Source organism: Oncorhynchus keta, chromosome 34 (assembly GCF_023373465.1).
Source record: "Oncorhynchus keta strain PuntledgeMale-10-30-2019 chromosome 34, Oket_V2, whole genome shotgun sequence".
In the NCBI taxonomy this organism is placed as follows: domain Eukaryota; kingdom Metazoa; phylum Chordata; class Actinopteri; order Salmoniformes; family Salmonidae; genus Oncorhynchus; species Oncorhynchus keta.
Genome location: NC_068454.1, coordinates 25,725,711 through 25,753,445, shown reverse-complemented (window position 1 = coordinate 25,753,445; position 27,735 = coordinate 25,725,711). Strand labels below are relative to the sequence as shown.

General features: G+C 44.0%; 1 protein-coding gene across 3 annotated transcripts in view; it reads left to right on the top strand.

The window, feature by feature from the left end:
- LOC118366870 (ubiquitin-conjugating enzyme E2 E3-like) overlaps nucleotides 1-27,110 on the top strand; it is a 181,088-nt gene extending 153,978 nt beyond the window's left edge. For all 3 annotated transcript variants that reach the window (XM_035749664.2, XM_035749666.2, XM_035749665.1), the window contains exons 4-6: nucleotides 8,136-8,268; nucleotides 19,863-20,010; nucleotides 26,252-27,110. In XM_035749664.2, the coding sequence (XP_035605557.1) occupies nucleotides 8,136-8,268; nucleotides 19,863-20,010; nucleotides 26,252-26,349 (379 nt within the window). In that variant the 3' untranslated portion in view covers nucleotides 26,350-27,110. The remainder of the gene's footprint in view (nucleotides 1-8,135; nucleotides 8,269-19,862; nucleotides 20,011-26,251) is intronic.
- Nucleotides 27,111-27,735: the final 625 nt, after the last annotated feature.

Sequence of the window (27,735 nt, the reverse complement as noted above, 5' to 3'; positions counted from 1 at the left end):
ATTGAAACATTCTTAATTCATTTAAAACTCACCCCCCCACTCCTAAAATAAATAAAAAAATAAAAATACACAAAAACCCTCTCCTACAACCGTATATCCAAAACATCTTCCCCAGCAATACAGACAGCCCCCCCAACACACCATATCTCCTCAAACATCTCCACACATTTGATCATTTTATAGAACTCAAACTCAACCCTAAGGCGCGCAGAGACCATCCCATTAAACAGTAGTAAAGGGTCTGTTATCCCCCCACCTTTGACCCTGTTCCTCCTTGTTAGCCAAATAGCTAACTTTGCCTGAGCAAACAGAAAATTCAACAAAACACATTTTTCTTTCTCCTTACTCGAATACCTGTATCCCATTATAAACATCCCAACAGCAAAAACCACCCCCAACCTGTCACACAGACATTCCAACAGAGACATTAATGGCATTAACCTGGTGCACACAGAAAACACATGAATTACAGTTTCTTTCATTTGACAGAAAGGACACCCCTGCCCAATTCCCGGATCAACCCGTGCCAACCAGCTGTTAGTGGCCAGGGCTCCATGATGAACCCTCCACTGGAGGTCCCCTGACCTCTTTGGTACTGGGGGTTTGTAGAGCACCCTCCATCTAAAACCCACCATACTCTCCGCCCCACATACCCCCTGCCACTGATGTGCCTTCACTCCTGTTAGGCTTCTGATGCTTCTCACCTTAACGCAGAGGTTGTAGAGGGCTTTACCTCCCACCCCCTCAAACTCCCCCAGGCTCGGAGTGTTAAAATCTAACAAGTCCTCCAGACCCCCTTGCCAGTCTCCAGTCTCTGCCGTCACCTGCAGTGGCGCGAACATTGGTGGCCCCTCTCCCTTTGGCCTCTCAAACACCCCCCTTACCGGCTCAGACAGTGCCTCCTGGACCTCCTCCAGGAATCTCTCCAGCAGCCTAAGAGACGTTATTCCTGTTTGTTGTGCCAAGACCTCCGGGATTTTCCACCCCTCCTCTCCCAGCAGTCTCAGGTCACCCAGCCTTTGTAAACCCCCTGCCATCAGTTGCCTCTGCAGGGTGGCCGACTGAACCGATCTCAAAGGGATGGCTGGGTTGTGGAAGATGGGCTCCTCCCACACCCACTGCCCAGGCTCCACACCCCCTTCTCGTGTGGGCCTTAGCAGCTGCCAGGCCCTCAGCACCGCAGAGTAAAACTCTGAGAGACCTGCTGTACTCAGCCTCTCCATCTTCATGAGGAACAGCTGCCGGTCCAACCCTAATCCGCCAGCTCTCCTCAGCAGCGCATGCTGGTTCCCTCCAGCCAACATCAGTGTGGTACAGCAGTCTCTGCACCGCCTTTAGTCGGAAAGCAGCCATCCTGCTCTCCAGTTCCACCAGGCCCTGTCCTCCTTCGTGGACGGTCATGTACAAAACTGCTGCCTTCAGCCAGTGATGTCCCGACCAAAAAAGTCCACCAGCTTGCGTTGCAGGTCTGCAAGCAGACCGGCGGGGGGGTTGAGGACAGCCAGTTTATGCCACAAGGAAGATGCCACCAGGTTGTTGATTATCAGCACCCTCCCTCTATATGACACTTGGGACAGGAGCCACCTCCACCTGGCCAGTCTTGACACCACTGCCTGTGTCAGCCCCTCCCAGTTCTTGCTGACCCACCTCTCCGAGCCCAGGTACACCCCCAACACTTTAAGCCCTTCACAACCCCATTGCAAACCCCTGGAAGCAGAGGAGGAGCCCTATCCCCCATGCCCCACATAACAGAGCTTTGCTCTTTCCCCAGTTTACCTTAGCTGATGAAGCTCCCTCGTACACCTTCAGACTGGTCTCTAGTTCCTGCATATCTTGCCCATCCCTGACCATCACAGAAACATCATCTGCATATGCTGAGACTGCAATTCCTGTCACCACATCCATGCCTGTCCAGCACACTCCCCGCAGTCTCCTGCGTAGCAGTCCTAAAAAGGCTCAATGGCTAGTGTGTACAGCTGCCCAGATAGAGGGCATCCTTGTCTAATGCCCCGTCTCACCCAGACTGGCCTACTGAGCCCCCTCCCACCTTAACCATACATGACGCCCCAGCATACAACAGCTTCACACAGGTCACAAAACTCTTCCCAAACCCAAACACAGACATCACATTAAACAGATACTCATGATCCACTCTATCAAAAGCCTTCTCTTGATCTAAAGAGACCAGTCCAAAGTTCACATTAGAACCTCTCGACAAGTCCAACATGTCCCTAATCAAGAACAAGTTGTCCGTGATTGAGCGTCCCGGTACACAATATGTCTGGTCCTTGTGTATTATAGAGTCCAGATGGGACTTCAGTCTGTTAGAGAGGACCTTGGCAAAAATCTTGTAGTCCACACAGAGTAATGCCACAGGCCTCCAGTTCTTAAGTTCACACAAGTCCCTTTTTGGGCAGGAGAGTCAGAGCGCCCGACGGCAGCTCATCGGCAACTCTCCTACCCCGACGCATTCTCGCAACACGCAAAAGAAATCCTGTCCAATTGTTCCCCAGAATTTTTTGTAAAATTCCACTGGAAGTCCATCGACCCCGGGTGCACGACCGGGGACATCTGGGTTACTGCCTCTGCCAGTTCATGTGACAACAGAGGAATGTCCATTTCATCCCTCTGTGCCCGAGAGAGCTTAGGAGTCCTGCGAACAAGACCTGAGCACACATAGGATCACACATTTCTGCCCTATACAATTCAGTATAAAACTCCACAGTCCGCTCCCGCATCTCCCCCACCACAGAGGTCACCCACCCATCAGACAGCCGTAGACAATGCATACCCTTGGCTTCACTGCTCTGTCTTTCCAAACCAAAGAAGAAGGAGCTGGGAGCATCCATCTCCTTGAGCATGGAGAACCTAGCTCTTACAAGTGCTCCCTTTGCTTTAACCTGGAAAAAACTGCCCAGGTCCCTACGTAATTCGGCTAAGTTAGCCTGGAGGCCTACATTGCCTTGCCCCACCATCTCTACCTCCATCTCACTAATACACCGCTCTAGTTCCCCCAATACTCTCCTAGCCTCTGAGGATGAGAGTGCTGTGTACTGTTGACAGAAAAGCCGAATTTGCACTTTCCCCACATCCCACCACTGACTCAGAGACTCATACTCCTCTCTTCGCTGCCCCCATCTTTCCCAAAAAGTCTGGAAACCTGAGCAAAAAGTGGCATCTTGTAAGAGCTTTACATTGAACTTCCAATAAGATGCCTGCCGGGGCCCTGGTGAAATAGACAGCCGAGCCATGGTTATGTGGTGATCCGAAAACCCCACTGGGAGAATGGTAGCACCCAGCAGCCTATTGCTCTGATTCCTGGACATGTAAAAACGATCAAGTCGAGCTGCACTCACCCTAGCCCCAAAAACCTTCACCCACGTATACTGTCTTGTGTTTGGATGTTTAGTTCTCCAAACATCCACTAGGTCAAACTGATTAAAGATGTCCCTTAACACTCCCACTGACACTGAATGAGGCTCTTCCCCATTTCTGTCTTTTGTAAAATCCATTGTACAGTTCCAGTCACCTCCGATCACCAGCGTCTCCTCAGGCGCTACTTGTGAGAGTTCCTGTCTAAGACTCCCAAATAGAACCCCTCTTTCTCTCCCTGTGTTAGGCGCATACACATTTATAAAGACAAAACACATGTTGTTAATTTCTGCTTTAACAACAAGCAACCTACCCCTACACACCTCCTTTGAGGAGCAAATTTTTACAGCCAGACCCGGTGCAAAAGGACTGCCACCCCTGCACTAAGATTTGTCCCATGGCTCAACACACTTGCCCCTTTCCACCAGAGCCCCCAATCAACTTCATTCACCACATCACTATGCGTCTCCTGCAGAAACAACACCTGTACTTTTTTGTTTAACATATTCACCCAACACACTCCTCTTTCCCGCATCTCTGGCGCCATTTATATTGAGAGAGCCTACCCGAAGAGTCTCCATAAGAAGTGGGAGAAAAGCCAGCAGAGAAATAGACCAATAGCAAAGCTCAAAAAGCCCCAGTGTCAGTAAGAAATTAAACATTTAAACAGTGTCTGAAGGTAAACCTTTACGCACTGTTGTGACCCACTTCCTCAACCTAAACCGTTTCCTGGGTGAGAGAACACCATGCCCCTCATTTCTCATAGCATGTTGTACTGATCTTACAAACTTTCTACGCAGTAGAACGCAGGGTTGAATGGAGCTGAAGGGTGGGACTGGATGGTGTTGAGAGATGAATGGGAGGGGTTGAATGGAGCTGAAGGGTGGGACTGGATGGTGTTGAGAGATGGATGGGAAGGGTTGAATGGAGCTGAAGGGTGGGACTGGATGGTGTTGAGAGATGGATGGGAGGGGTTGAATGGAGCTGAAGGGTGGGAATGGATGGTGTTGAGAGAAGGATGGGGAGGGGTTGAATGGAGCGCTGAAGGGTGGGACTGGATGGTGTTGAGAGATGGATGGGGATGGGTTGAACGGAGCTGAAGGGTGGGACTGGATGGTGTTGAGAGATGGATGGGATGGGTTGAATGGAGCTGAAGGGTGGGACTGGATGGTGTTGAGAGACGGATGGGGAGGGGTTGAATGGAGCTGAAGAGTGGGACTGGATGGTGTTGAGAGATGGATGGGATGGGTTGAATGGAGCTGAAGGGTGGGACTGGATGGTGTTGAGAGATGGATGGGAGGGGTTGAATGGAGCTGAAGGGTGGGACTGGATGGTGTTGAGAGATGGAGGGGTTGAATGGAGCTGAAGGGTGGGACTGGATGGTGTTGAGAGATGGATGGGGATGGGTTGAATGGAGCTGAAGGGTGAGACTGGATGGTGTTGAGAGATGGATGGGTTGAATGGAGCTGAAGGGTGGGACTGGATGGTGTTGAGAGATGGATGGGGAGGGGTTGAATGGAGCTGGAGGGTGGGACTGGATGGTGTTGAGAGATGGGTGGGAGGGGTTGAATGGAGCTGAAGGGTGGGACTGGATGATGTTGAGAGATGGATGGGAGGGGTTGAATGGAGCTGAAGGGTGGGACTAATAAGATAACGTAATGTAAAACATACGGGCTCTGTAAAATGTATATAGGTTCAGAAATTCTGTGAAATAGCACAGTTACAAATAAAAAGAAATAGAGGAAGGACTAAAAACAAACAAAATATAACTATTGTAAAATAGATTGTGTCTGTAAAATGTGTATAAGATGTTTAAACTGAAGGTAGAAGCCTAAGTGTTTATTAGTTTACTCCAATTGGGGGAAGGGTGGTAGGGTTTGCAGGGAATAATAAAGGTATATTCTTTAAAAAGTATGTATGTCTATATAGGTATGTGTATGTATATATGTGTATATGTATGCATACGTGTATGTATATGGATTCATATATTTACCCCAAAAATATATGGGGGATTGGAAATGATGCAGACAATTACATTGATGGAAGTAACAATCTTTCCTCAATATTAAGCTGATCCACTCTGTTAAAAAATATTTAGAAATTATAAAAAAATATAGTTTAGGCAAGTCGGTTAGGACATCTACTTTGTGCATGACACAAGACAATTTTCCAACAATTGTTTACAGACAGATTATTTCACTTATAATTCACTGTATCACATTTCCAGTGTGTCAGAAGATTACATACACTAAGTTGACTGTGCCTTTAAAAGGTTTGGAAAATTCCAGAAAATGTTGTCATGGCTTTAGAAGCTTCTGATAGGCTAATTGACATCATTTGAGTCAATTGGAGGCGTACCTGTGCATGTATTTCAAGGCCTACCTTCAAACTCACTGCCTCTTTGCTTGACATCATGGGAATATCAAAAGAAATCAGCCAAGACCCCAGAAAATTGTAGACCTCCTTGTCTGGTTCATCCTTGGGAGCAGTTTCCAAACGCCTGAAGGTACCACGTTTATCTGTACAAACAATAGTACGCAAGTATAAACACCTTTGGACCACGCAGCCGTCATACCACTCAGGAAGGAGGCGTTCTGTCTTCTAGAAATGAATGTACTTTGGTGCGAAAAGTGAAAATCAATCCCAGAACAACAGCAAAGGACCTTGTGAAGATGCTGGAGGAAACAGATACGAAAGTATCGATATCCAATAGTAAAACGAGTCCTATATCGACATAACCTGAAAGGCCGCTCAGCAAGGAAGATGCCACTGCTCTAAAACCGCCATAAAAAGCCAGACTAGAGTTTGCAACTGCACATGGAGACAATGATCGTAATTTTTGGAGAAATGTCCTCTGGTCTGATGTAACAAAAATAGAACTGTTTGGCCATAATGACCATCATTATGTTTGGAGGAAAAAGGGGGAGGCTTGCAAGCCGAAGAACACCATCCCAACCGTGAAGCACAGGGGTGGCAGCATCATGATGTGGGGGTGCTTTGCTGCAGGAGGGACTGGTGCACTTCACAAAATAGATGGCATCATGAGGGAGGAAAATTGTGGATATATTGAAGCAACATCTCAAGACATCATGCAGGAAGATAATGCTTGGTCGCAAGTGGGTCTTCCAAATGGACAATGACCCCAAGCATACTTCCAAAGTTGTGGCAAAACGGCTTAGGGACAACAGAGTCAAGGTATTGGCGTGACCATCACAAAACCCTGACCTTCATCCTATAGAACATTTGTTGGCAGAACTGAAAACGTGTGTGCGAGCAAGAAGGCATACAAACCTGACTCAGTTACACCAGCTCTGTCAGGGCCAAAATTCACCCAACTTATTGTGGGAAGCTTGTGGAAGGCTACCCAAAATGTTTGACCCGAGTTAAACAATTTGAAGACAATGCTACCAAGTACTAATTGAGTGTATGTAAACTTCTGACCCACTGGGAATGTGATGAAAGAAATAAAAGCTGAAATAAATCATTTTCTCTACTATTATTCTGACATTTCACATTCTTAAAATAATGTGGTGATCCTAACTGACCTAAAACAGGGAATTTTTACTCAGATTAAATGTCAGGAATTGTGGAAAACTGAGTTTAAATGTATTTGGCTAAGGTGTATGTAAACTTCTGACTTCAACTGTACATAAAAAAAATGTAAAATCCCTGTTTTAGGTCAGTTAGGATCACCACTTCATTTTAAGATTGTGAAATGTCAGAATAATAGTAGAAAGAATGATTTATTTCAACTTTTTTTTCTTAGCCAGAAGCTTCTAAAGCCATGACACCATTATCTGTAATTTTCTAAGCTTTTTAAAGGCACAGTCAACTTAGTGTATGTAATCTTCTGACACACTGGAAATGTGATACAGTGAATTATAAGTGAAATAATCTGTCTGTAAACAATTGTTGGAAAAATTACTTGTGTCATGCACAAAGTAGATGTCCTAACCGACTTGCCAAAACTATAGTTTGTTAACATGAAATTTGTGCAGTGGTTGAAAAACGAGTATTAATGACTCCAACCTAAGCGTTTTTAAACTTCCGACTTCAATTGTATATCTATATATCTCAAGGCTACTGACAGACATGTTGGTTGAGTGTGTGTGTGCATGTGTACGTGAGAGCGTGCTTGTGTGTGGTCTTTTTATCACCTGGTAATCGAGCTGAGGGTGAGGAGTGAGGACAGTGTAGATAAGTGTCTGTCAGCTCAAAGCAGCATCCACTAGGGCTGTGGTGGTCATGACATTTTGTAAGCCGGTGATTGTCAAGCAAATAATTCACAGTCTCACGGTACTTGCCTGTTAATTAACATAAACACATTTAGCATCTCCTGGCTTCCATGCATAGCCTACAAGCCACTGATGCAGATCTTTGGAACATCAACATTTTAAGTCTAATAAATCCATGTAATATAGCTTACACCATAACAATAAATACATTATTTATTTTAGACAGGCCTGAAGAAACATAGGAAGAAAATGTTGTCTATTTGAGAAGGACAGAATAGTATACTCTAAGTTATCCTTATGTTAAGCCCTGTTCTGGCAATGCCGAATGATTGTGGGCTGCACTAGTTCATTTAGCAGACAAGATTTGCTTGGAATTCTGTGGCATTATTTTATAGTATGAAGAATACAATTGAACAAAGCTGAATAAAACAGAAAGGATCATTTCTCCAAGTGATTTGAGGGAGTGTTGTTATTCTGTGTTGAGCGGTGTTTCACTCCCTCTGTTCTGTTGTCTTTGTTTGTTTGCAGTGCAGGACCCAAGGGAGACAACATCTATGAATGGAGATCCACCATCCTGGGACCACCAGGCTCGGTGTACGAGGGAGGGGTCTTCTTCTTAGATATCACCTTCTCATCCGACTACCCCTTCAAGCCACCAAAGGTACTGAATGCTTTAATCACTTGCTTTATAGGTTTAGAGGTCGGAGTATTAACGGTTAACAGCTCAGTAACATGGCCCACATGGCTCTTTTCAAAAGTAGTGCACTAAGTAGGGAATAGGGTGTAATTTGGTACGCAGCCTCTGTCTGCAGCTAGTCCTCTATCGTTATTCATGGAGGTAGAGCAGTTTGCTGAGGTCATCAGTTGAAACCTTGAAGCTGATAAACATGATGTCTTGTCTTGTGTTTGTTGACTAACTGTGGCGGCGCCCGGCCATCATCTCCTTGAGGCTATTATGCACGACACAGTAGCAATAACACTACAGTACTCTGCGCTACTGTCATATGACTGTGGAGACCAGGGGACCAGAATAACCCTGAACCATTTAACACAATGCTGTTATTGAGAGAGAGACAGGCAGCAGTGGTGGTTTCTGTCTCGGTCAGACGTGGCTTTGTGGCTGTGTGATACTAAGGGAGAAGGCCAGCAAAGCTTGAATGGGTCCCCCAAATGGCACCCTATTTCCTACATAGTTCACTACTTTTGACCAGAGCCCATAGGGCTCAGGTCAAACGTAGTGTACTATTTAGGGAATAGGGTGCCGTTTGGGATGTAGACTCTGTGTGTTATAGGCATTGCAGGGGCTCCTCTTTTTTAGAGCCATTTACTGAGTTTACAGCATATATTCTCATTAACCTTTTCACACTTGAGTTCCAAATATCTCTAACGGTCACCCCAGCGTGAGTTATTTTATGCGCGTAATGTCAGAATGCACTCAATGTTCCAAAATGTGATTGTTACGCAACAGGACAGTTAACCCGCGCTGTCCTCAAACCAAGGCATGCTGCCTGCTAATTATGTTTCAATTTGTCAATTTGAATTAATTAATTAATTTGTCAATTTGAATTTGTCAAAAACAGTTTGAATTAAGATGTGTTCTGCCTCCTCATTAATTCACATACAATGTAGCCCATTTCACTGTTATGGACAATTTATGTTTGAGGCTCTACTGAGTCAGACAAACTTCTCTATTTGTCACATACACATGGTTAGCAGATGTTAATGCTAGTGTAGCGAAATGCTTGTGCTTCTAGTTCCGACAATGCAGTAATAATCAACGAGTAATCTAACCTAACAATTCCACAACTACTACCTTATACACACAAGTGTAAAGGGATAAAGAACGTGTACATAAAGATATATGAATGAGTGATGGTACAGAACGGCATAGGCAAGATGCAGTAGATGGTATCGAGTGCAGTATATACATATGACACGAGTAATGTAGGGTATGTGAACATTATATTAAGTGGCATTGTTTAAAGTGGCTAGTGATACATGTATTACATAAAGATGGCAAGATGCAGTAGATATAGAGTACAGTATATACATATACATATGAGATGAGTAATGTAGGGTATGCAAACATTATATTAAGTGGCATTGTTTAAAGTGGCTAGTGATACATTTTTTCCAGCAATTTCCATTATTAAAGTGAGCTGGAGTTGAGTCAGTATGTTGGCAGCAGCCACTCAATGTTAGTGGTGGCTGTTTAACAGTCTGTCCTTGAGATAGAAGCTGTTTTTCAGTTTCGCGGTCCCTGCTTTGATGCACCTGTACTGACCTCGCCTTCTGGATGATAGCGGGGTGAACAGGCAGTGGCTCAGGTGGTTGTTGTCCTTGAAGATCTTTATGGCCTTCCTGTGACATAGGGTGGTGTAGGTGTCCTGGGGTGCAGGCAGTGTTCCCCCGGTGATGCGTTGTGCAGACCTCACTACCCTCTGGAGAGCCTTACGGTTGTGGGCGGAGCAGTTGCCGTACCAGGCGGTGATATAGCCCGACAGGATGCTCTCGATTGTGCATTTGTAGAAGTTTGTGAGTGCTTTTGGTGACAAGCCACTTTACTACCCTCTCCACTACTGTCCTGTCGACGTGGATAGGGGGGCTCCCTCTGCTGTTTCCTGAAGTCCATTATCATCTCCTTTGTTTTGTTGACGTTGAGTGTGAGGTTATTTTCCTGGCACCACACTGCGAGGGCCCTCACCTCCTCCCTGTAGGCCGTCTCGTCGTTGTTGGTAATCAAGCCTACCACTGTAGTGTCGACCGCAAACTTGATGATTGAGTTGGAGGTGTGCATGGCCACGCAGTCGTGGGTGGACAGGGAGTACAGGAGAGGGCTCAGAACGCACCCTTGTGGGGCCCCAGTGTTGAGGATCAGCTGGGTGGAGATGTTGTTACCTACCCTCACCACCTGAGGGAGTCCCACCAGGAAGTCCAGTACCCAGTTGCACAGGGCGGGGTCGAGACCCAGGGTCTCGAGCTTGATGACCAGTTTGGAGGGTACTATGGTGTTAAATGCTGAGCTTTAGTCGATGAACAGCATTCTCAAATAGGTATTCCTTTTGTTCAGATGGGTTAGGACAGTGTGCAGTGTGGTTGTGATTGCGTAGTCTGTGGACCTATTGGAGCGGTAAGCAAATTGAAGTGGGTCTAGGGTGTCAGGTAGGGTGGAGGTGATATGGTCCTTGACTAGTCTCGCAAAGCACTTCATGATGACGGAAGTGAGTGCTACGGGGCGGTTGTCGTTTAGCTCAGTTACCTTAGCTTTCTTGGGAACAGGAACAATGGTGGCCCTCTTGAAGCATGTGGGAACAGCAGACTGGGATAAGGATTGATTGAATATGTCCGTAAACACCCCAGCCAGCTGGTCTGCGCATGCTCTGAGGACGCGGCTGTGGATGCCGTCTGGGCCTGCAGCCTTGCGAGGGTTAACACGTTTAAATGTTTCATTCACGTCGCTGCAGTGAAGGAGAGTCCGTAGGTTTTTGTAGCGGGCCATGTCAGTGGCACTGTATTGTCCTTAAAGTGAGCAAAGAAGTTATTTTGTCTGTCTGGGAGCAAGACATCCTGGTCCGCGACGGGACTGGTTTTCTTTTTGTAGTCCGTGATTGACTGTAGACCCTGCCACATACCTCTTGTGTCTGAGCCGTTGAATTGCGATTCTACTTTGTCTCTATACTGACGCTTAGCTTGTTTGATTGCCTTGCGGAGGAAATAGCTACACTGTTTATATTAGGTCATGTTTCCAGTCACCTTGCCCTGGTTAAAAGCAGTGGTTCGCACTTTCAGTTTCGTGCGAATGCTGCCATCAATCCACTGTTTCTGGTTTGGGACTGTTTTAATAGTTGCTGTGGGTAGGACATCGCCGATACACTTTCTAATGAACTCGCTCACCGAATCAGCATATTCGTCAATGTTGTTGTTGGACGCAATGCGGAACATATCTTAATCCACGTGATCGAAGCAGTCTTGAAGCGTGGAATCAGATTGGTCGGACCAGCGTTGAACAGACCTGAGCGCGGGAGCTTCTTATTTTAGTTACTGTCTATAGGCTGGAAGCAACAAAATTGAGTCGTGGTCAGCTTTTCCGAAAGGAGGGCGGGGGAGAGCCTTATAAGCATCGCGGAAGTTAGAATAACAATGATCCAGGATTTTACCAGCCCCACAATCGATATGCTGATAGAATTTAGGGAGTCTTGTTTTCAGATTAGCCTTGTTAAAATCCCCAGCTACAATGAATGTAGCCTCAGGATATGTGGTTTCCAGTTTACATAGAGTCAAATCAAGTTTGTTCAGGGCGACCAATGTGTCTACTTGGGGGGGAATATATACGGCTGTGATTATCATCGAAGAGAATTCCCTTGGTAGATAATGCGGTCGACATTTGATTGTGAGGAATTCTCAGTCATGTAAACAGAAGGACTTGAGTTCCTGTATGTTGTTATGATCACACCACGTCTCGTTAATCATAAGGCATACCCCCCCGCCCCTCTTCTTACCAGAAAGATGCTTGTTTCTGTCGGCGCGATGCGTGAAGAAGCCAGCTGGCTACACCGACTCCGATAGCGTCTCTCGAGTGAGCCATGTTTCCGTGAAGCAAAGAACGTTACAGTCTCTGATGTCTCTCTGGAATGCTACCCTTGCTCGGATTTCATCAACCTTGTTGTCAAGAGACTGGACATTGGCGAGTGGTATGCTAGGGAATGGTGCGCGATGTACCCATCTCCGGAGCCTGACCAGAAGACCGCTTCGTTTGCCCCTTTTACGGCGACATTGTTTAGGCTTGCTGGCTGGGATCCGATCCATTGTCCTGGGTGTAAGGCAAAACACAGGATCCGCTTCGGGAAAGTCATATTCCTGGTCGTAATGATGGTGAGTTGACGTTGCTCTTATATTCAGTAGTTCCTCCCAACTATGTAATAAAACCTAAGATTACCTTCTGTACCAATGTAAGAAATAACACGTAAAAAAAATAAAAATACTGCATAGTTTCCTAGGAACGCAAAGCGTTCTCTGTCGGCGCCGGAAGACATTGTGCATCTCTAGTCAGAACAGGCCTTGCGCAAACCCTTTCCCCCTGGCCTTCATTGATCTTTTTCTTACAAATAATAACTTTGGACTATCAAAGTAAGTTCCTTATTTTCTGTATATCTTGTTGTTTCTACTGTAGCACACCATATGTATGTATATATGGAGCATAATGTATTTCCTGTTTTATTTTCAAGTACTGGTGACAAACCATGTATTCCTATTCTTGCTTATATTGTAATGGACACATATGATGTGTGTAAAATACTTTTTTGAAGGTTGAAGGTTGTACTGATTATGATGAGATAATGCTAAGCTAATTGCCAGCTATGTGTGGTGCCATGTTTGTTGACATCATACAATGCATTATGGTTGTCTAGTAAGCATCTGTCAGACCTAAGATATTATAACAAAGGGAGGTGAAGGGATACCCGACTGACTCACACGCTGACCAGACCGCGCGCATGTTGATTTTGTCCACCCATCAAAATAAACTCTGAACCAACTGTATTAACTTGGGGACAGCTTGAAAAGCATTAAACATTTGTGGAAATTTAGCTAGCTTGCTGTTGCTAGCTAATTTGTCCTGGTATATAAACATTGGGATGATATTTTACCTGAAATGCACAAGGTCCTCTACTCCGACAATTAATCCACAGATAAAACGGTAAACCCAGTTAGATCCTAGTAATCGCTCCTCCTTCAGGCTTCTTCTTTGGACTTTCTATAGCGGTAGGCAACAAACTTTAAGCTGCATTACCACTTCCAATTGGACTGGAGTGTGGACCTCAGTTCATCTTTCAATCACCCACGTGGGTATATGCTCCAAAAACCAATGAAGAGATGGCACGTGGGTATATGCTCCTAAAACCAATGAGGAGATGGAAGAGGCAGGACTTGCAGCGCGTCAAGCGTCACAAATAGAATCAAGTTCTATTTTAGCGCCTGGCTACGCAGACGCTTGCGAGCAGTGTGGGTGCAGTGATTGAATAACATATGTGCACATTTATTTTGCAATGCTTGCGCACACGACGCGAGCGCGCTTTCAAGACAATTGAGAACTCTGAAAAATACGAGGTCAAATCATGACGTCAGTGATCTTCAGGTCGGAAAGTCGGAGCTCTAGAAAGAGGCCCCAGTTCCCAAGTTGTAGGATTGTTTTTACAGTCTAAGCTCCCAGTTCCCAGTTGTCTTGAACGCACTGAAGTCACAAGTTGGAGATGTTAGGCCGCTAATTTATGTTTTGTTTTTTGTCAGCGCAACCTGTTTTTTAGACTGGTTTATTGAATGAGTTGTTGCAACTTGTTGCTACTTGTTGCTACTGTTCCAATCAAATATTTGCGATGGCTCGCTGCAGGGACCACGTACATGTCAAAGGGTTAATACAGACTTCTAACAGAAGGCTATACTGTTTATTATGTTTCTGATTTTTTATAACAGAATCTCAATTTAATCTGGATCATAATTGCTTTCTGGGAGTGGAGGGGAACTAGCTACTATGGTTATTTCTACCCCATTTCACATAAAAACAAATTAGCCACGGAACTTAATGTTTTACCACTCTACACTGGTCATGATATGTTTGCCCTTTCCAGCAGTTATAGTACTAAACACAGTGATGGGATTAGCCTTTACAGTGGTTATGGGAATAAAATACATTCTTTATTAACATGCCATATAGATGGCACAAACCGTTTAGAGAGAGGGAGAGCTACTGATTACCCTCCTCTCTATCTCTGTCTTTCAATTCAATTTAAGGGGCTTTATTGGCATGGGGAATATATGTTTACTTTTTTATTTTAATAAATAAAAGTGAAATAAATAATACAAAATTCACAGTAAATGTTACACTGATAAAAGTTCCAAAAGTATGAAGACATTCGATTTGTTTTCAAATTCTTTGTGGGTCTGTGTAATCTGAGGGAAATATGTGACTCTAATATGGTCATACATTTGGCAGGGGGTTAGGAAGTGCAGTTCAGTTTCCCCCTCATTCTGTGGGCAGTGTGCACATAGCCTGTCTTCTCTTGAGAGCCAGGTATGCCTTCAGCGGCCTTTCTCAATAGCAAGGCTATGCTCACTGAGTCTGTACATCGTCAAAGATTTCCTTAATTTTTAGTCAGCCACTGTGAAATCTCTGTTTAGGGACAAATAGTATTCTAGTTTGCTCAGTTTCTTTGGCAATCATTTTCAATGTGTCAAGTAATTATTTTTTTGTTTTCTCATGATTTGGTTTGGTCTCAGAGCCACAGGACCAGCTTGCTTAGGGTCCTCTTCTCCAGGTACATTTTTCTGTAGGTGATGGCTTTGTTATGGTAGGTTTGGGAATCGCTTCCTTTTAGGGCAGTTGTGGAATTTAACGGCTCTTTTCTAGAATTTGTGGGTATCAGCCTGATTCTGCTCTGCATGCATTATTTGGTGTTTTACGTCATACACTGGGGGTATTTTTTGCAGAATTCTGCATGCAGAGTCTCAATTTGGTGTTTGTCCCATTTTGTGAATTCTTGGTTGGTGAGCGAAACCCAGACCTCACAACTGTGAAGGGCAATGGGTTCTATCACTCAAGTATTTTTAGCCAGATCCTAATTGCAGTGTCAAATTTTATGTCCCTTTTGATGGCAAGAAATGCCCTTTTTTTTGTGCACTCTAGGGCAACGGTGTGGATGGAATTTATAGTTGTGGTCCTGGCAACTGGACCTTTTTTGGAATACCATTATTTTTTGTCTTACTGAGATTTATTGTCAGGGCCCAGGTCTGACAGAATCTGTGCAGAATATCTAGGTGCTACTGTTGGGGACAGAAGCACCAGATCATCAACAAACAGTAGACATTTGACTTCAGATTCTAGTAGGGTGAGGCCGGGTGCTGCAGCCCTCGACAATTTGTGGATTATGTTGAAGAGGGTGGGGCTTAAGCTGTATCCTAGTCTCACCCCCCGGCCCTGTGGAAAGAAATTGGTGTGTGTTTTTGCCAATTTGAACCGCACACTTGTTGTTTGTGTACATGGATTTTATAATGTTTTTCCCCCAACACCAATTTCCATCCATTTGTATAGCAGGCCTTCATGCCAAATTGACTCAAAAGATTTTTTGAAATCAACAAAGCATGAGAAGACTTTGTCTTTGTTTTGGTTTGTTTCTTTGTTTGTCAATTAGGGTGTGCATGGTGAATATTTGGTCTGTCACGGTAATTTGGGAAAAAGCCAATTTGACATTTGCTCAATACATTGTTTTCGCTGAGGATATGTATGAGTCTGCTGTTAATTATAATGCAGAGGATTTTCCAAAGGTTACTGTTGATGCATATCCCACGGTAGTGGGGTCAAATTTGTCTCCACTTTTGTGGATTGATGTGATCAGTCCTTGGTTCCAAAATTTGGCGTAATATGCCAGAGCTGAGGATGATGTAACCTCTTTAGGATAAGGGACGGTTGCGTCCCACTTGGGCAAAAATCCAGGGAAAATGCAGTGCGGCAAATTTAAAAAACGTTATAAAAATCAAACTTTCATTAAATCACACATGTAAGATACTCAATTAAAGCTGCACTCGTTGTGAATCCAGCCAACATGTCAGATTTAAAAAATGTTTTCGGCAAAAGCATAAGAAGCTATTATCTGATGATAGCACAATAGTAAACAAAGAGGGTAGAATATTTAAACACCGCAGGCGCTACACAAATCGCAGAAATAAAATATAAAACATGCATTACCTTTGACAAGCTTCTTTTATTGGCACTCTAATATGTCCCATAAACATCACAATTGGTCCTTTTGTTCGATTAATTCCATCCATATATATCCAAAAGTCCATTTATTTGACGCGTTTGATCCAGATAAAAACAGCTTCCAAAAAACACAATGTCACTACAAATTATTTGAAAAGTTTCCTATGAACTTTGCCAAAATATTTCAAACTACTTTTGTAATACAACTTTAGGTATTTTTAAACGTTAATAATCGTTCAAATTGTAGACGGGTGTTCAATACAGGAAGACAACAAACCAAGCTACTTTTCACGTCTTGCGCACTCTCAACAGTGTTACCCAGTTTCTAGATGGCCTACTTCTTCATTGCACAAATGAATAACCTCAAATTCCAAAGACTGGTGACATGCAGTGGAAGCGGTAGGAATGGAAAACAAGTTCCTAAGAAATACCGTTTCCCAATGAGAACTCACTGAAAACAGGTTCCTAAGAAATATAATTTGCTAATGAGAATTCAGTGAACAGACAGACAAAAAAAAAATCTGAACGGTTAGTCCTCTGGGTTTAGCCTGCTACATACGTTCTGTTATACTCACAGACATGATTCAAACAGTTTTAGAAACTTCAGAGTGTTTTCTATCCAAATCTACTAATAATATGCATATCTTATATTCCTTGCATGAGTAGTAGGAAGTTGATATTGGGCACGCTATTTATCCAAAAGTGAAAATGCTGCCCCCTATACCTTAAGATGCTAAAGAGTTTAAGTATTGCCAATAGGCATTTGTGGTCTGTATATTTTATTATTTCATTCAGGATACCATCAATCAGGGTTTGTATTTTGTCCTGTAGTTTTACTTCCATGTAATTGGAGACTCCAGTGGGTTCTGGTAGTCTTTAATAATTGATTCTATGATTTGTATTTGATCATGTCTATGTTTTTGCTGTTTGTTCTTTGTTTTAGAGCCAAAAAGATTGGAGAAGTGGTTTATCCATATATCTCTGTTTTGGATAGATCTTCGTGTTGTTCTTTGTTTAGAGTTTTCCAATTTTCCCAGAGGTGGTTAGATTCTATGGATTCTTCAATTACGTTGAGCTGATTTCTGACTTGCTGTTCTTTCTTTTCCATGTATTTCTGTATTGTTTTAGTGATTCTGGCTCAGGATTTCTTGGTCTCTGTGTTTTTGGTTGGATGGGTTTCTAAAAAAATTACTTAGCTTTTTGCATTCTTCATCAAGCCATTTGTCATTGTTGTTCGTTTTCTTAGGTTGTCTGCTGACATTTGTAGATTTGATAGGAAGCTGAAAGGTCAAATATACTGTTTAGGTTTTCTACTGCTAAGTTTACACCTTCACTATTACAGTGAAACATTTTGTCTAGGAAATTGTCTAGAAGGGATTTAAGTTGTTGTTGCCTAATAGTGTTTTGGTAGATTTCAGCACTACTTTCCTTCCATCTATACCATTTCTTAATATTATTCAGTTCCTTTGGCTTTGAAGCCTCATGATTGAGCATAGCTTTGTTTCAGTAGAGTGTGATTTTGCTGTAATCTGTGGACTGACTGTGAACGCTCTAAGCGATAAAGTAGTCTACATTACTATTGCCAAGAGATGAGTTATAGGTGTACCTACTGTAGGAGTCCCCTTGAAGCCTACCATTGACTATGTACATACCCAGCATCCGACAGAGCTGCAGGAGTTGTGACCCATTTTTGTTGGTTATGTTGTCGTAGTTGTGTAGTTGTGTCTAGGGGGGCATATGGGTGAGGGAATGCTGTCACCTCCAACTAAGTGTTTGTTCCCCTGTGTGCTGAGGGTGTCAGGTTCTTGTCCAGTTCTGGCATTTATGTCGCCACAGACTAGTACATGTCCCTGGGCCAGGCAATTGTTTATCTCCCCCTCTAGGATGGAGAAGCTGTCATTATTAAAGTATGGGTATTCTATTGGGGGATATATGTAGCACACGTGAGGACATTTTTCTCTGTTGAGATCATTTCTATATTAATTTCAAGCCATATGTAAAATGTTCCTGTTTTGACTAATTTAATAGAGTGGGTTAGGTCTGCTCTATACCAAGTTAGCATACCCCCTGAGTCTCTTCCCTGTTTCACACCTGGTAGTTTGGTGGATGGGACTACCAGTTCTCTGTAACCTAGAGGGCAACCAGTGGGCCCGTCTCCTTTATACCAGGTTTCTTGTAGGATGACAATGGCTGTATCTCCAACAATTTCTTCCTGGGTTCCTGCTCTTTAGGCCAAAGGCAGATGACTTCAGACCTTGTATACTCTCTCTCTCTCTCTCTCTCTCTCTCTCTCACTCACACTCACTCACTCACTCACTCACTCACTCACTCACTCACTCACTCACTCACTCACTCACTCACTCACTACCACCACCACCACTCACTCACTCACTCACTCACTCACTCACTCACTCACTCACTCACACACTCTCTCTCTCGCTTTCTCTATATCTCTCTCTCTCTCTCTCTCTCTCTCTCTCTCTCTCTCTCTCTCTTGCTCGCTCATGTCAAAGGCATAACCACAGCCAGTGGTATCATTAAGATCATCCTCCGTGCCTGGTCTAATTGGTTTTCCTTGCATTAAGGACTTTGTCCCAAATGGCACCCTATTCCCTATATAACGCACTACTATTGACAAGTAGTGCACTATATAGGGTGTTATTTTATTTGGGACGCAGAAGGTCTGCTCAGAGGGAGAAGGCTTCAATGGGATGTTAAGAGTCCAAGTTTAAGCATATGTCACCGACCATGGCCCTACTTGAGATTGTATGGAAAGGTTAATAGATGTTCACGCACCATTTGCTCCTGGCCTGTGGTCTCCCTGTCTCTCATCTATGGTGTCTTAATTATGTTTTTCTGTTTATAAGGGCAAATGTTGGGACATGGTGAAAGGTTAAGAATGTGTGGTTTAGCTTTGTGAGGTTTAGGTGAGTATAGTATCTGTATCACAACCGGCTGTGATTGGAAGTCCCATAGGGCGGTGCACAATTGGCCCAGCGTCGTCCGGGTTTGGCTGGGGTGTGGCGTCGTTGTAAATAAGAATTTGTTCTTAACTGACTTGCCTAGTTAAATGAAGGTTAAATAAAAAATCTGCTGACTGGGAGGTGTGGATTGGCAATGTTCTAGCTCCTTTGACACAATGCTTCTTGTCGACTGGAAACAGTTAATGGTTTTGCTGGTGAATTACAGTAACCGTAATCCTTGCATGCTTTATCGTTGACCCCATTGTTAACACTGTAGCTTATTTTATCTGCCTGGCTGGCTGATAAAGACTGAATGTGTTTCATGATTTCTTCCTTTTCCACAGGTCAATTTCCATTCGAGGATTTACAACAGTAAAACACCAATCAGGGAGTACTGAGCTGTCTGTCTGGGTTGTTTCCTAGCCAGGATCTACTTCCTGTGGTCTCTTAGGTTACGTCCCACACTAGGTTCTACGACCATAGAATCAACAGTCGGGGTGATCTGTCTGTGATCTTGATCTACTTTGTGTTGTTTCCTAGGTGACGTTCCGCACTAGGATCTACCACTGTAACATCAACAGCCAGGGGGTGATCTGCCTGGATATCCTGAAAGACAACTGGAGCCCCGCCCTCACCATCTCCAAGGTGCTGCTGTCCATCTGCTCCCTGCTCACAGACTGCAACCCTGGTGAGTGACGCAACGGTCAACCAATCAGACATACAGTAGATATACTGTACACGTTAGACTGTAACCCTGGTGAGTGACACGGGTTCTCTATGGCAGGGAGTCAAACCAAATACATTACACTGCAATTGAGTTTTAGAATGTTTGTGCTGTGTCAGACGTGGACAGCCAGAAATATTATTCTACCTTGATGCATGCTTTAATTTCTACTTGAATGAAGTCGTTTCTAAACATTTTCTAACTAAGTAATCCTGTTTGCCTGCCTTGAGAGACTTGGTTATCTAAGGTCACCCTCTTACCTGTAACGAGTGTGCTGAGAGTCGGGAAGCAAGTTCAGGGAGTGAGTGTTTTAATAAATAAACGTAACATAATGCAAAACAAGAAACCACGAACAACGCACAGACATGACACAGAAACAGAAACACAACCAATGATGCCTGGGGAAGGAACCAAAGGGAATGACATATATAGGGCAGGTAATCAAGGAAGTGATGGAGTCCAGGTTACAAAGTTTTAGAGTCCCTGGCTAATTTTCAGCTTAGAAGTTTTTAAACTTCTCATTCTATTCTTAATGAGCACCAATCAGGTTTAAGACCTGGACATAGCACTGCACCAATCAGGTTTAAGACCTGGACATAGCACTGCACCAGTCAGGTTTTAAACCTGGACATAGCACTGCACCAGTCTGGTTTAAGACCTGGACATAGCACTGCACTAGTCAGGTTTAAGACCTGGAGATAGCACTGCACTAGTCAGGTTTAAGACCTGGACATGGCACTGCACTAGTCAGGTTTAAGACCTGGACATAGCACTGCACCAGTCTGGTTTAAGACCTGGACATAAGCACTGCACCAGTCAGGTTTTAAACCTGGACATAGCACTGCACTAGTCTGGTTTAAGACCTGGACATAGCACTGCACTAGTCTGGTTTAAGACCTGGACATAGCACTGCACCAGTCTGGATTTAGACCAGGACATAGCACTGCACCAGTCTGGTTTAAGACCAGGACATAGCACTGCACCAGTCTGGATTTAGACCAGGACATAGCACTGCACCAGTCTGGTTTAAGACCTGGACATAGCACTGCACCAGTCTGGTTTAGACCAGGACATAGCACTGCACCAGTCTGGATTTAGACCTGGACATAGCACTGCACCAATCAGGTTTAAGACCTGGACATAGCACTGCACCAGTCTGGATTTAGACCAGGACATAGCACTGCACCAGTCTGGTTTAAGACCTGGACATAGCACTGCACCAGTCTGGATTTAGACCAGGACATAGCACTGCACCAGTCTGGTTTAAGACCTGGACATAGCACTGCACTAGTCAGGTTTAAGACCTGGACATAGCACTGCACCAGTCTGGTTTAAGACCTGGACATAGCACTGCACCAGTCTGGTTTTAGACCAGGACATAGCACTGCACCAGTCTGGTTTTAGACCTGGACAAAGCACTGCACTAGTCTGGTTTAAGACCTGGACATAGCACTGCACTAGTCTGGTTTAAGACCTGGACATAGCACTGCACCAGTCTGGATTTAGACCAGGACATAGCACTGCACCAGTCTGGTTTAAGACCTGGACATAGCACTGCACTAGTCTGGTTTAAGACCTGGACATAGCACTGCACCAGTCTGGTTTAAGACCAGGACATAGCACTGCACCAGTCTGGATTTAGACCAGGACATAGCACTGCACCAGTCTGGTTTAAGACCTGGACATAGCACTGCACTAGTCAGGTTTAAGACCTGGACATAGCACTGCACCAGTCTGGTTTAAGACCTGGACATAGCACTGCACTAGTCTGGTTTTAGACCAGGACATAGCACTGCACCAGTCTGGTTTTAGACCTGGACAAAGCACTGCACTAGTCTGGTTTAAGACCTGGACATAGCACTGCACCAGTCTGGTTTAAGACCTGGACATAGCACTGCACCAGTCTGGTTTTAGACCAGGACATAGCACTGCACCAGTCTGGTTTTAGACCTGGACAAAGCACTGCACTAGTCTGGTTTAAGACCTGGACATAGCACTGCACTAGTCTGGTTTAAGACCTGGACATAGCACTGCACCAGTCTGGATTTAGACCAGGACATAGCACTGCACCAGTCTGGTTTAAGACCTGGACATAGCACTGCACTAGTCTGGTTTAAGACCTGGACATAGCACTGCACCAGTCTGGTTTAAGACCTGGACATAGCACTGCACTAGTCTGGTTTTAGACCAGGACATAGCACTGCACCAGTCTGGTTTTAGACCTGGACATAGCACTGCACTAGTCTAGTTTAAGACCTGGACATAGCACTGCACTAGTCTGGTTTAAGACCTGGACATAGCACTGCACCAGTCTGGTTTAGACCAGGACATAGCACTGCACCAGTCTGGATTTAGACCAGGACATAGCACCGCACCAGTCTGGTTTAAGACCTGGACATAGCACTGCACCAGTCTGGTTTTAAACCTGGACATAGCACTGCACCAGTCTGGTTTAAGACCTGGACATAGCACTGCACCAGTCTGGTTTAAGACCTGGACATAGCACTGCACTAGTCTGGTTTTAGACCAGGACATAGCACTGCACCAGTCTGGTTTTAGACCTGGACAAAGCACTGCACTAGTCTGGTTTAAGACCTGGACATAGCACTGCACTAGTCTGGTTTAAGACCTGGACATAGCACTGCACCAGTCTGGATTTAGACCAGGACATAGCACTGCACCAGTCTGGTTTAAGACCTGGACATAGCACTGCACTAGTCTGGTTTTAGACCAGGACATAGCACTGGACCAGTCTGGTTTTAGACCTGGGCATAGCACTGCACTAGTCTAGTTTAAGACCTGGACATAGCACTGCACTCGTCTGGTTTAAGACCTGGACATAGCACTGCACCAGTCTGGTTTAGACCAGGACATAGCACTGCACCAGTCTGGATTTAGACCTGGACATAGCACTGCACCAATCAGGTTTAAGACCTGGACATAGCACTGCACCAGTCTGGATTTAGACCAGGACATAGCACTGCACCAGTCTGGTTTAAGACCTGGACATAGCACTGCACCAGTCTGGTTTAAGACCAGGACATAGCACTGCATCAGTCTGGTTTAAGACCAGGACATAGCACTGCACTAGTCTGGTTTAAGTCCTGGACATAGCACTGCACCAGTCTGGTTTAAGACCAGGACATAGCACTGCACCAGTCTGGTTTAAGACCTGGACATAGCACTGTTTCAGTGGCTATACTTGTCTAAGATGATGTGCTCTGTTGTTTAGAACAGTGGTTCCCAAACTTTTTATAGTCCCATACCCCTTCAAACATTCAACCTACATCTGTGTACTCCCTCTTGCACCAGGGTCAGCACACTCTCAAATGTTGTTTTTTGCCATCATTGTAAGCCTGCCACACACTGTACGATACATTTATTAAACAGAAGAATGAGTGTGAGTTTTTGTCACAACTCGGCTCATGGGAAGTGACAAAGAGCTCTTATAGGTCCAGGGCACAAATAGTAATATAATAATAATAAATAATTTTGCTCTTTATTTAGCGATCTTTCATATAAAACCTTATTTGTTCATCAAAAATGAGAAGGGTATGCTTGAAAGGATGCACATAACTCTGCAATGTTGGGTTGTATTGGAGAGAGTCTCAGTTTTAAATCATTTTCCACACACAGTCTGTGCCTGTATCTAGTTGTCATGCCAGTGAGGGCCGAGAATCCACTCTCAAATAGGTACATGGTTTGCAAAGGGCATCAGTGTCTTGACAGCACGATTTGCCAAGGCAAGAAACTCTGAGCGCAGCCCTATCCAGAAATCTGGCAGTGGCTTCTGATTAAATAACATTATCACAGAACCGCTTGTTGCAATTTCGATGAGGCTCTCTTGTTCAGATATCGGTAAGACTGGAGGCAGGGCATGGAAGGGATAATGAATCCAGTTGTTTGTGTCATCCGTTTCGGGAAAGTACCTGCGTATTTGCGCACCCAACTCACTCAGGTGCTTCGCTATATCACATTTGACATTGTCCGTAAGGTTGAGTTCATTTGCACACAAATTATACAATGATGGAAAGACCTGTGTGTTGTCCTTCTTAATGCAGACATAGAATAGCTCCAACTTCTTAATCATAGCCTCAATTTTGTCCCCCACATTGAATATAGTTGCGGAGAGTCCCTGTAATCCTAGATTCAGATCATTCAGGCGAATAAAAACATCACCTACATAGGCCAGTTGTGTGAGAAACTCGTCCTTCATGCAAGCGGTCAGACAAGTGAAAATGATGGTCAGTAAAGAAAACTTTAAGCTCGTCTCTCAATTCAAAAAAGCGTGTCAAGACTTTGCCCCTCGTTAACCAGCGTACTTCTGTATGTTGTAAAAGTGTTACATGGTCACTTCCCATATCATTGCATAATGCAAAAAATACATGGGAGTTCAGGGGCCTTGCTTTAACAAAGTTAACCATTTTCACTGGTGTCCAAAATGTCTTTCAAGCTGTCAGACATTCCCTTGGCAGCAAGAGCCTCTCGTTGGATGCTGCAGTGTAACACGTGTTGCCGGGAGCAACTGCTTGCACTATGTCTCCCTGTCATGGCTTTTGCGACATCAGTACAGATACCAACACGAGCAGCAGCTACGTTTGGCTACATACGGACCGTTAGTGAAATTCCCACGAGAGAGTAACGGTTCATGTGACTGGATGTTAATTATTTGACTAGGCTACCTGTATTTGACATAGTGTTGTTATTTCGCTGAACACTAAATTGTTTATTTTTTATTTTTGGCAGTGAAACAAGGGTACTCAAGCGAGAAAAAAACCTCACCCAAGTGTATATTGGAAAATATAAATGGACTGTTTGAAAATGTGAAGAAAAAAATATGTAAAAAGATGTTTTTTAAAATGTGAATCACATTTTAGTTTGGCGTACCCCCGACGGCTTTGCACGGGTTTGGGAATACCTGGTTTAGACCATAAAAACCATTGTGCTACCTTATTTATTGACCTGTTGAAGGCATTTGATATGGTTGACCATTGCTTACTTGTTCAAAGGTTGTCTGAAATAGGCCTAGATCAGGCATCTTGCAATTGGTTCAAGAACTGTCCGACAGGACCCAATGTCTGCTTACTGACAGTATCAAATCAAGTTTCCTCAGTATTACGAAAGGTGTGCCGCAGAGGACGATTTTGGGCCATGTTCTCTTCACTATTTGTATAAATAATATTGGTCTGTCTGTTAAAACCTGTAACATTGATATCTTTACACAGATGATACAGTTGTTTACTCCTGTGCCCTCTCAGTACAGCAGGCCTTACGTGACCTTCAGCATGGTTTGAATCAGTTCAAAAATCGCTTACTGATCTTAAATTTGTCCTAAATGCTAATAAAATGACGTTTGTTGTTTCCTAGGCCTCGTTATATTGATCCTAAGGACCTGCATATTTGCACATTGAAGGGAGCCCAAGTTGAGCAAGTTGGTTTCTTTTGTAGAAATAAATCCTGCCTCACTTTGGAAAGTAGAAGTAAGATTGTTCAAGCAACACTTCTCCCCAGTGGCGGGTTTAGGTATAGGAGTCATGGGCAGCCGCCCTGGGTGGCATCTTGCCGGGGGTGGCACCGGGCACCCACACAAAAAATATTGGAATGGCGACATTTTCACAATAGGTTTTCTATCGCTCAATTGCACATCACGTCACCATGTGGGATTGTGGGTCAATTAACCTTGTCGGAGTGGGCGCCCTGATTGTAGTTTGCATTTACTAATGCAATTAGAAAAATCTGTCACACTTCAAAATGCTACCAAATAAACCACAATTCATTCATAATACTGTGAATATATAGTTTCACAGACATATTGTTGCATTCTTTTCTGGTTTGTGCGAAATTGTTAAGAATAATATAAAACCAGTCTGCACACCACCAAGGTGAATTGGTTTGGTTTTGACTCTTGGTTGACAGTGTTGGGTGATGTATTGATGCTCGAGTGCCAAATCAACACACATCTGTTTCTATTTGTCTTTATTACTTACTGTTGATTTTAATGAGTCTTATTTTTGTATATACTTTATGGGGGGGGGTCCGCCCAGGGAGCCATACGAGCCAGAACCACCACTGCTTATACTTGCATGCGGCAGCCTTTGCTTTAAAACCTGTAGCAATAAATGTTCAATAAAATTAAATGTTAGACTTAGGCAGCCCTCTTACTAATGCATTGCTCATCTCTCTTCCTGTCTTCTCCTCTCCTCAGCGGACCCTCTGGTTGGTAGCATTGCCACTCAGTACCTGACCAACAGAGCCGAGCATGACAGGATAGCCCGACAGTGGACCAAGAGATACGCCACATAGAGGTCACGACTCCCGACCCCATCCTGTCTGACCCCCCCCCGTCCCCCCAGCCCCTCTGCCTGCAGTGTGAAGGTCCCGGAGGCGACGTCACATTGTGCAACAAATCTTTATAGCCTTTACAATATGGACTTCTGTGTATCTGTCTGATTACTGATTCTACTCCTCCGCATTTTACCCTGCTATGAGGACTGGGTCTGAAGAGAGACCGAGAGATAAGCAGACCCCAACAGGCATTGTCTCACGTCAGATAGCGCAGCTACGTCTCCGTCTGACCTACTGATAGTTCATGACAACACAGGGCGTTAGAATGACGCCATCTGTCGGAAGACAATGCCCAACAACAGGTAAATGTATATTGGAGTAGAATTTTGTAGCTGTAGATTTTAGCTATGTTTAAATGCCTCTACTTGCAAGTCTTGCTTCTTTGGGATATTAAAAAATCAAATGTATTTTGTGATGTAATAAAGGAAACTATTCCTCAACCAAATATTATGGTGCATTTTAGCCTTCTCCATTATCTGTATGAAGTTAAAGAAGAAAAAACAACTAGCTGTTGTAGATTATTAGAGAAGATGATGTCATTTATATGAACGCCAGACACCCATTTCCACTTATGTAGTTACATTATACTGTTGTGACTGTTTTACCTTTGTCAATTTGTAATGAAAACAAAATTTCATTTCAACCTTTTTGTAGTGCAGCAAAAGATGAGCCACCACTGTAACATCCCCAAAACACAATAAACTTGTCCCAAGGGTTGAGTTGTACAGTGTAAACTATTGGATGATCGACTTGGCAGCTGGCATTCAATAACCTGGGGTGCATCCAGAATGGCATCATATTCCCTATATAGCACACTTCTTTTGACCAAAGCCCTATGTGCCCTGGTTTGAAAAAATAAGTGAACCACATAAGGGAAAAGGGTGCCATTTGGGATGCAGACAAAAGCTCAATTTGTTCAGGCCCAGTATGCATAATGAGAGGGCCTGTCCCCCGGGAAATGAACAGGACATTGTCATTATGTTGCATAGAGATACAGTAGTCACTCAGAACTACTGATATGCAAACTGCCATCCTGTTATCTCTTGGGGTGTATAATGCCATAGTGATTCTACTCCTTTTACCCTACGAGGACTGGTGTGTGTAGGAAAAGACGGTGCTCAAATCGACCTAGACTTAAAGTGCAGCTAAAATAGCAGATTCACATCGGTGGGGAACAGACGCAGCTCTCTCTTGAAGTTCAAGCCTATGATGATAAAAAAGAAATACATTTGGGGCTGGAAAGAGAGAGAAACTGATAAATGCTTATGAAGTAGACGTTAGTAGCTATAGTAGATTTAGTATGTAAGCTGTAGATATACTGTTATCTGTATATTAGCTATCAGT